Source organism: Oratosquilla oratoria, unplaced genomic scaffold (assembly GCF_046742065.1).
Source record: "Oratosquilla oratoria isolate Oo_2021 unplaced genomic scaffold, ASM4674206v1 SCAFFOLD88, whole genome shotgun sequence".
Lineage (NCBI taxonomy): Eukaryota > Metazoa > Arthropoda > Malacostraca > Stomatopoda > Squillidae > Oratosquilla > Oratosquilla oratoria.
In genome coordinates, this window is record NW_027467752.1 from 225,001 (window position 1) to 235,000 (window position 10,000).

Consider the following 10,000-nt stretch of genomic DNA (forward strand, 5'->3'; position numbering starts at 1 on the left):
GCCTTCGTTAAACCTCTCCCATGCTAGGTACTTAGTTACCCTAGCCACGTTTGTTCCTTGAACAGGTTATGAGCATTATTAAACTTAGTGAACATAATTGTACTGGTGAATCTTTTGCAATGTATTTTCTACTACTTATCATTTCTTCCTCTTCCTATGATTTACTATAATTTTCATTATCCATGTCTCCTCTTCTCTATGATTCTCAAACTTATTATTGATCTTAATTCAATGATTAATTAATTTGTTGTTTTACCCTGACGAGTATTTGTATTTCTGAGTTTCCTCTTCTCTTTTCCTCACACCAGCGAATATAAGTTCCACAAATGGTCTACAAGGAAAAGATCACTATCGGCACTTGACCCTTTGAGAGATCACACGTCATGTATGAGAGATGGGATCCTCTTCGTTTTTAAAAACAGGATCGAAACCTCTTCGTTTCTTATGAACAGAATCGAAATCCCTTAAATTTCAGAACAGGATCTGACTGGATTTTCTTATACATCTAGTGAGAAAACATGGAGTTTATAATTTTTATGTCACTAGTATATACGGAATGCATCATCTGTTTTCATTATAATCCGTTTTCCGTGTGTTGTAGGTTGTAGGTTCTTGTTGTTCCTAGTTATACACTTATTTTCGTCGTCGACCTCTTTGCATCAAGGCCCCTATCTGAGAGACAGTGGTGGCAGCAGTGGGACTGGAACCCACACCTTCATGAAGAATGAATACCTCCAAATGAATTTTGTCAAATTTCATGAAAAGGTCTCCATGACTTGATTCTTCAGGAACAACCAAGCACGAGTACCCTGTGGTGGTCCTGAAAGATGGACGTCGGAGTGGATCTTCCACCCTCCCCTTTAGAAAGACGTCAGCTCCATAAGCTTCATCAGGAGGTACGGCCCCGATAGGCTGGGATACGGTCTCCCGAAAGAACTTAAGGTCTTTTTCTATCAACTATTTTTTTCTACTTATTACACACAAGGAGAGTTGACAACCGGCGACTGATCTCCTTGTTCATCACAGAGAGATCTACGGAAAAGCCCGAGGACCGTTGCCGGTCAGTGTGGGGCTGCGGGTTGAAACCCAATAAAGGAAGACTAAATATTGAAAGTGATCTTCTTTTTTTTCTATTTATTTTATGTTTTACTTTTCATTCTATTTATTCATTTATCTATTTGTTTATTTCTTTTGAATGGAGATTAGTCTGCAGTCATAAAAGAATTCTGAGAAAAGGAATGAACCTGAGAACAGATTGGCACGAGACTCTCTTCACACAACTGAATAAAATCGCCTGGCGGCAGCCACAGTGAAAGGAAATAGCCTACCAGGCACGTAAAGAATTATTCTTTTCATCCTTCTCTTGATATGCTACTGACTAACTGGAGTGACATCTCTACGGGTCAGAGTCACTCAGCATTCTTTCGTAATCCCCTCCTCTTCCTCCCCACTCTTCTCCACTTGAGCCTTTCGGTACGATGATGCCCACGTAGTCGTCATGAGGCGTAAGTGGGTACACAATAATGCCGGTGCCGGCGTTTTGATTATATCTATTTTGTAGTTGTAGCTGAGTGACCCCCATATTCCGTGAACTGGCCCGATCATTAGTTCTGTTGTTATTAATATTCAGGGTGAAAGAGAACGAGGAATACATCTGCAACTTTGTATTTTATAACGTGAGTATTGTGGTGCATTAATCATCGTACATCAGGCGAAGTTTTGACCCGTATTGAAGAGGTTAAGAATGTTGATCTATTTGAACTTCTCCTCTCCCTTAGTTATGCAAATGAGAACATAAGAAGTAAGGAGACTGCAAGAGACCATAAGGCCTACACTAGGCAGTTCCATGTCCATGACCACCTATCATCCCCATCCATAAAATGATCTAACCTTCTCATAAAACAACCGATAGTTTCAGCGCTCACTACTACATGGTTACTAAGTCTATTTCATTCGTTAACCATTCTATCGGGATCTCAGTTTTTGCCTATTTCCTTCTTAAATCTAATTTTGTTAAACTTGAATTCATTATTGTCAGTTCTGCCCTGTTGTTTTAATATGATGACCTTGTCTGCATCATCTTTGTTAAAGCCCTTGACCCCCTATTAGATCACTCCGCGCTCTGCGTCTTTCCAGAAAGTCAAGGTGCCTAAGCTTGTCTACCAACTCTACGAAGGTTTTAACAAGGGTGACGCAAACAAGGTCATCATATTAAGGCAACAGGGCAGGAATCGCTGTAATGGATTTAAATTGGACAAATTTAGATTTAAAAAGGAAATAGGCAGGAATTGGTTTACTAATATGGTAGTCAACGAATGGAATAGATTTAGTAACCATGTAGTTGTGAGCGCTGAAACTATCGGTCGTTCTAAGAAAGGGTTAGACAATTTTATGGATGGGGAGGAAAAGTGGTCATGGACATGGAACTGTCTAGTGTAGACCTTATGGTCTCTTGCAGTCTCCTTCACTCTTATGTTCTTATGTACGAATCCAACTCATCGGATAGAAACGCTGATTTTTGTTGACAAAATACATTTAAAGGTCAGATATCAACAGATATACCATTCACTAAAAATCATCGAAAAAGTACTTTTTAAAAGCATACAAATAAAGTTTTTACCTATTACAGAAGAATTTATTCAGAAAATTCACTTTTAATTGCGCCTCGCATACCACTTTTCCGAAGTCTAGATATTCAGAATAACAATATTGTTTGTTTGGCAGCTGTGACGTCACGAACGCGGAATTCCCCGAACCTTTCCCGAAGCGTACGGGCGGAATGTTTCGAGTAGCAGACGACGCAGTGAAATGAAGACAAAACTGATTTTTGCCAAATTTGATAAGATGTAGATGGTGGAATTATATAGAATACTGTCAGTATGTTTTTCTATGTAAATTAAACTGTAAATACAAAAAGTTATTGAAGTCTTGATATCTGACCTTTAAAGGTCAGATATCAAGACTTCAATAACTTTTTGTATTTACAGTTTAATGTACATAAAAAAACATACTCACAGTATTCTATATAATTCTACCATCTACATCTTATCAAATTTGGCAAAAAACAGTTTTGTCTTCATTTCACTGCGTCGTCTGCTACTCGAAACATTCCGCCCGTGCGCTTCGGGAAAGGTTCGGGGAATTCCGCGTTCGTGACGTCACAGTTGCCAAACAAACAATATTGTTATTCTGAATAACTAGACTTCGGAAAAGTGGTATGCGAGGCGCAATTAAAAGTGAATTTTCTGAATAAATTCTTCTGTAATAGGTAAAAACTTTATTTGTATGCTTTTAAAAAGTACTTTTTTGAGCAATACGATGATTTTTAGCGAATGGTATATCTGTTGATATCTGACCTTTAAGCATTCTTGCAGATTTTTGTTCTTCGCCCCTTTTTGTCCTCCTCCTCCTTCTCCTCCTCCTCCTCTTGCTTTGAACTCTTCTGGGAGCTTCTGTCCTGCAGAGGAGAGGGAGAGGAGGAGAGGGGGAGTAGGGATGGGGGGAGGAGTGAGGGAGGAGGGGGGGAGAGGAGGGGAGAGGAAGGGGAGGAGAGAGGAGGAGAGGAAGGAGAGGAGAGGGGGAAGAGAGGAGGGGAGGGGAAGGACAGGAGAGGAAGGGAGAGGAAGGAAAGAAGGGATGGGGAGGAAGGAGGGGAGAGGGGCAGGAGAGGGGGGGAGAGGAAGGAGAGGAGAATTGGAGGAGGGATGGGAAGGAAGGAGAGGAGAGGGGGAGGAGGGATGGGGAGGAGAGAGGGAGGAGGGGGAGGAGAGGAGGGGAGAGGAAGGAGAGGAGAGGTGAGGAAGGATAGGAGAGAGGGAGGAGGGATGGGGGGAGTGAGGGATGAGGGAGAGGAGAGTAGAGGGAGAGGAGGGATGGGGAGGAGTGAGGGACGAGGGAGAGGAAAGGAGGGATGGGGAGGAAGGAGGGGAGAGTGGGAGGGGGAGGGAGGAAGGAGAGGAGAGGTGGAGGAGGTATGGGGGGAGGCGTGAGGGGGGGGGAGGGTGCCGCTGTACGAGAAGAGCCTATGTATATCAGAGGAGAACAGACTTTCGGCCCTGGGGTGTCTCTTTAAGCCTCCTGCTCCCCCCTCCTCCCCCCTTTCTCCCCCCGAAGTGGGAGGGAAGTTGGGCTTCAAGCTCTCCTCAGTCCACTGTGACCGGCTGGAGCCCAACATCCGCTCCAATCTCTCAGCGATGTACGGGTTCCCCACTCATCAACATTATTACTGGATGTATCAGGAATAGGAATCCAAAGGTGAATAGGAATGCAGGATTTCAATTTGTTTGTAATTTGTTGGCATAATGAGGTCTACTTAAAGAACCTTTGAGTCTACGTTCAGTCTACCTCGTTTGTGGAAAAAAAAAGAAAAAAAAAAGACAAATTTAAGTTTTGCAGGGTCGAAATTTCTTTTTGGTCCTACTATTTAGCAACACCTCCGGCATTGTTGCCGTAAAGCGAGTCTAACTTTTCACCCCACGGAGTACCACAGTGTACACAACTTGTTTTCTTTTGTTTCCTCCCCTTCCTCCCTACCTCTAACGAGATTTTGTGACCTCACAGCCCTATTGGGCTTTCCCTTACTGAATAAAATCGGCCCGTGGCATATAGGATAAGCATAACCTAAAGATATCTCTGTTTTTGTTTTTGTTTTTTACTTAGTCCATGCATTGAGAGAAGGAAAGGAGAAAATTAATTTTGGTCTTACAGATCTTGAAATTTTAAGCTCTGAGGTTGACAAAACAATTGACTGTAATGATGGTTTCCTCAAAAGTCACTGTCATGACGCCACGAGTATGTTATGACGTCACAAGCATTACTTATGACACCACGAGATTTTATGATGTCACTGAGTGAGTGTAGTGGGTGGGGGGAATTCATATTTTGCAAATGCGTGTCTTAGTAATATTTTTGCTAACTGCTATTTTTTTTATTAAAAAAAAAAGAAGAAACGAAAGAAAGATGATTCAAGAAAGGCCAGAGTTCATGGGAAAACACTGTTCAGAAAAGAACACATTTGTGCTGTGTCATTCAAAAAGAATAAACAATATAAGATAGAATCAAATGTGCTCCTAACTTCAGATCAATCAGGCTTTTGTATGATTCCTGAGGTAATACAGAATTCCTGTAGGATTTCCTATTGCTAGAAGGACGGCTGGTTAGTCCTAGGATGGACTAAACTCATCCTCTACCAAGTCTTCTCTTAAAGCAGACGGGACATAAACGTGCAGATTTGATATTCATACACACATTTCTCCACTTTTAGAACTCTTTTTATCTCTTGTAAGTCTAAATAACTTCGTATGTTTTTATCTGTTCCTTGTATACACACGGGAGCACCCAAATATTGCGTACACGTTCTTGTCATTCTATATTTAAGAAAACGAAAGTGGAAAGTGTAGCAAAAATTTGTGGATCCCGGCGTCGTTTGTGTCCATGTTTGCTATGACGTCATGTCGCGCAGCGTTGTGGGAAAACAAACGGCGAAAGAAAAATTCCCACACGCCATCTCTTGTCATTGCCTAAACGACAACGACAAAAGGCATTTTAGGTTTTGGTCATCCTCTTTTCTCTCTCTCTCTCTCTTCTGCGTCACATTGCCGCGGTCAATCTACGTTTGTTGATATTTTATGGTTAAGTTTGATGATTTCATTCAGGTTCTAAAATGTAAGGGTTATTGCTGTGTAAAATTTTAAATAACGTAACACGATTTTAAGATTAATGTTTATTGTGGCTACCACCAGGCGATTTTATCTAACTGAGGGAAACCTATTAGTATACATGACATTCTGTAATAAAATTACAATAACATTTATATTTGACCTATTTGTAATAGAAATGTTGATGAATTGCCTTTCTGTGCATATTCAGAGATTCATATATTAATTTTGTGTACAAGCGAGTATGTTTATTTAATATATTTATCTATTTCTGTGATTTACTTTTTCTGCTCTTTCGGTAGAAAGATTATGCGAATATTATTTTCATCGTAAACATTTAATCTATTTGAAGATGGCTTCCATAATCCTGATGTCTAAATCTTTTAATATTCCTTTTCAGACTTCCATCGCCGTAGAAAACCTCTTTGCAAGGCGATATGACGTCACTGACCTCTGCTTCAATCAATTGACTTGACCGTTACGAGTCGTCAATTCAGACACCAATATGGACAAGCTCTTGCTCAAACTTCGGCAAAATATGGTAAGTCGCTTGATTTCATTTACAAAATATGAATAATAGAGGAAAGATTGGAAAAGGGGAATATAATAGAAAGTGGATTAATCTTTGGGCCATTTTCTGTTATGATCAGCAGCAGCAGCGAGTGTTTATTTATTGTTCTTGGTACGTTGACATTAAGTCGCCTGGTTGAAACAAGTAAATAAATAAATAAATATATAAATATGTAAGTGAATAAACAAACAAATCAATAATTCGATCATGGAGTAATGTGTGTGTGTGTGTGTGTGTGTGTGTGTGTGTGTGTGTGTGTGTGTGTATGTGTGTGTGTGTGTGCGTGTTTACCTAATTGTATTTATCTAATTGTAATATACAATATTTAGATTTGAACTCATGCATTGTTCCAGTTTGGGCTATATCACCTTCTAAACTATTCCAAGTACTTATGCCTCTGTATGGAAAATGTACTTCTTCACATCGTTTAGACATGTGGTCTGTCTTGGTCTGTTCCAGTGACCTCTTAAAGCCCTCTCATCTTTAATCAAGATATCTCTTCTACCAATGCAATCTCCCCTTTAGTGACCTGAACACTGTTATCACGTCACCTCTTTCTCTTCGATCTTTCAAAGTTGGAAGACCCAGTGCTTTTAGTCTCTCTTCATATAGTTTATCTGCCAGGCCGGGGAGTACTTTGGTTGACCTCCTTTGTGTTCTCTCGATGTTGCTTACGTCCTTCACTCTGTGTGGGGGACCATACCACCAACGCGTATTTCAGTCTTGGACGGATCAGGGTTTCGATGAATTTTTTTCATCATTTCTTCATCCATATAATAAAAAAAAAAAAATCACTTAAATCTTCTGGAGTAGTCCCAAAGTCTCTCCCACGATCCTGTTGATATGTCTGTCAGGTGACAGGTTGTCTTTTATCAACAAATCTTTCTCTTCTTTTGCTTTTGTAATGGGTTCACTTCCCAAGGAATAGTTTAAAAATGGGATTTTGATGCTAGTGCCCATTCCCATTGCATTTCGTTTTTTTGGTGTGTGTGTGTGTGTGTGTGTGTGTGTGTGTGTGTGTGTGTGTGCGTGCGCGTGCGCGATTGCGGGCGTTCGTGCCGCCCCCGTATATACGTGCATGTTGCAGCTTTGAAGGAAAGAAACGCAGCTAAAAAAAAAAAAAAAAAAGAAAGAAAACGGAAAGAAAACGGAAACCATACGGTGACAACGAGCCCAGCTACCACTCAAGTCGAAGGGAGAAGGGTTCGATTGCTTGCATGTCTCTGATAAAAAGACTGAATCCCGGGCCTTGCTCTCACACACGCACGAACGCACGCACACACACACACACACATATACACACATGCACACACACAGACACAAATAAACACACGGGCAGGCCTACACACACACACACACACACACACACACACACACACACACACACACACACACACACAAATAAACACACGCACGCGCGGGCCTACACACACACACCTGCACACACACACAGGCGCGGACGTACACAAAGCCTTGTAATAAGCGCAGGACATGCGATCACGCCATTTCTCACGCCATGACTTAAGATTTCAGCCACACCGTCATTGATGATATGTAGTGTAGTAGCGCTGTTTTATGTCGCTGTTTTCGTGATCTCACGGTTTAATAAAGAATGATTGAAAAAAAGGAGGAGAGAAAGAAAAAGAGAAATAAAGGAAGGAAGGAAGGAAGGAAAAGGGGGTAAGAAAAAATAAAGAAAAGGGAGGAGGGAAAGAAAAAGAGAAATAAAGGAAGGAAGGAAGGAAGGAAGGAAGGAAAAGGGAAAGGGAGTAAGAAAAAATAAAGAAAAGGGAGGAGGGAAAGAAAATGATAATTGAAGGAAGAGAACAAGAAAGATAAATAAATTAATAAATAGATGAATAAATTGCATAATTAACAAAAGATCAGAGACTTTTTTTTTTTGGCTTAATCTTTCCCTTCGTCCGTCAAGGCGACACACTTGATCTATTTTTTTTTTTCTGGTCAGGCTTTGACCAAAAGATGGAGATCACCTTTAACCTGATCTGCGTAAGCGTAATAAAATCATCTGACGGCACCCAGAAGAAACATATAGATAATGGGTTTAAATAGAATAAATTTAGGTTTAAGAAGGAAATGGGCCTGAACTAGTTTACCAAGAGAGTGGTTAAAGAATGGAATAGACTTAGTAACCGTCATGTAGTGAGCGCTGAAACTATCGGTTGTTTTAAGAAAAGATTAGACAACTTTATGGATGGGAATGACAGGTGGTCATGGACATGGAACTGCCTAGTGTAGGCCTTATGGTCTCTTGTAGTCTCCTCTGTTGTTTTTTTTCCTAAAACGGAGCGAAAGGTTTTATCGGGACAGATCCTACACTGCTTTTGATTCCCAACAGCCCTGGCCAGGCGGGGAAGCGACCTCAACATCGGCCTAAAAAAAAAAAAAGGACAGCGGCTCGCCGCAACTGACAAGGGGTTTCTCACTTCCCACGTCATGTGAAGTTGGATGAAGTCTTGATTTCAATTACCCAGCGGCAGCCAGAAACAAACGAATAAAGCACCGCACAGCCAAATAGCGACCTTGACGCCTTGTGTCACACGCCACGAACTGCTTAGCCCTACACGAAACTAGCACCTTGACCTTGAGTGATCGGATAGCTGGTGAGGGAATCATTTGAAATCAATTAGTGGGGGGAAGAGAATTTCTAGTTCTAGGGCGGCACCTAGAAAGGAAAACGGGCCCTATGTGGTTGCAACGGGACCCATGAGCTTAATAGACCTCTCCAAATAGCTGTACTACACCATTGGGGATTCCGTTTTTTTAGCCTCCCAGGTCACCTTCGGCAAGGTTATTTCTGTAGTTCGGTTCAGAAATGGATACGAAAAAAAAGAGAGAGAAAGAGAGAGAGAGAAAGAGAGAGAGAGAGAATTTGGACTTTTGACGTCGCGGGTATATATATAGTCTTAGCTTTCATTTTATGATTTTGGGAGTCTGTGACAGCTGTCGCCAGGTGATTTTATTCAATGGAAGAGGAAACATCACTTCCGTAAAAAAATAAAGAAGTTAATAGATCAATAAATTAATAGAAATTAGATGAAATCTAAATGTTCACGAGGTTGGTTTGATACTTGCTCTACATTCAAAGACTTCCTTGTTTCAATCTTCCTGCCAGCAGGCGATTTTAGTCTGCTGAAGGAAACAAACCCACCACAGCGGAAGGCTTAACGTAAACGTGGAGTACCTGGAGGGGTCCGCGTGCGTCCCTCGGCCACTTGGGGCGTTCTCTCTTATTGATTGTTTGACTAAAGTCAAGGCGGCGGGGACGCGGGTCTGGGCCGAGTCGCGATGACGAGAGTCTCCAGCGAGGAGGAAGCGGGGGTAGAACATAAGAATGAAGGAGACTGCAAGAGACAATAAGGCCTACACTAGGCAGTTACATGTCCATTTCCACCTGCCATCCTCATCCATAAAGTTGTCTAACCGTTTCTTAAAACAACCGATAGTTTCAGCGCTCACTGCATGGTTACTAAATCTGTTCCATTCGTTGACCACCTTGTTAGTAAACCAGTAGTTGGGTGGGGAATGTGTTCTTGGTTGGGTGCAGTCGCAGCACAGAGTTGTCGTGACATGTTATTAAATGAAAAAAATCTATTTATCTATATCATAAAAGGCATTTTCACCCCTTCTCACAAGGGAGGTAGCCAGCCAAAGGTCGCACCTACTCTACTCCCCCCATCAGTTTCCCTTTTGATAAAATCCTCTTAGCTCATTGTAGATGAAGAGGAAAAAGAAGCTTATTCCTTACATTCAT

At 41.4% G+C, this 10,000-nt stretch overlaps 1 protein-coding gene across 4 annotated transcripts in view; it reads left to right on the plus strand.

Annotated features, from left to right (window-relative positions):
* LOC143024074 (uncharacterized) overlaps window positions 1-10,000 on the plus strand; it is a 290,998-nt gene that overhangs the window by 30,551 nt on the left and 250,447 nt on the right. For 3 of the 4 annotated variants that reach the window (XM_076182808.1, XM_076182806.1, XM_076182805.1), the window contains exon 2: window positions 6,058-6,198. In XM_076182808.1, coding sequence (XP_076038923.1) covers window positions 6,163-6,198 — 36 coding nt within the window. In that variant the 5' untranslated portion in view covers window positions 6,058-6,162. Of the gene's footprint in view, window positions 1-801; window positions 897-6,057; window positions 6,199-10,000 lie in introns of those variants that run through there. The other variant, XM_076182807.1, reaches the window with a different exon arrangement.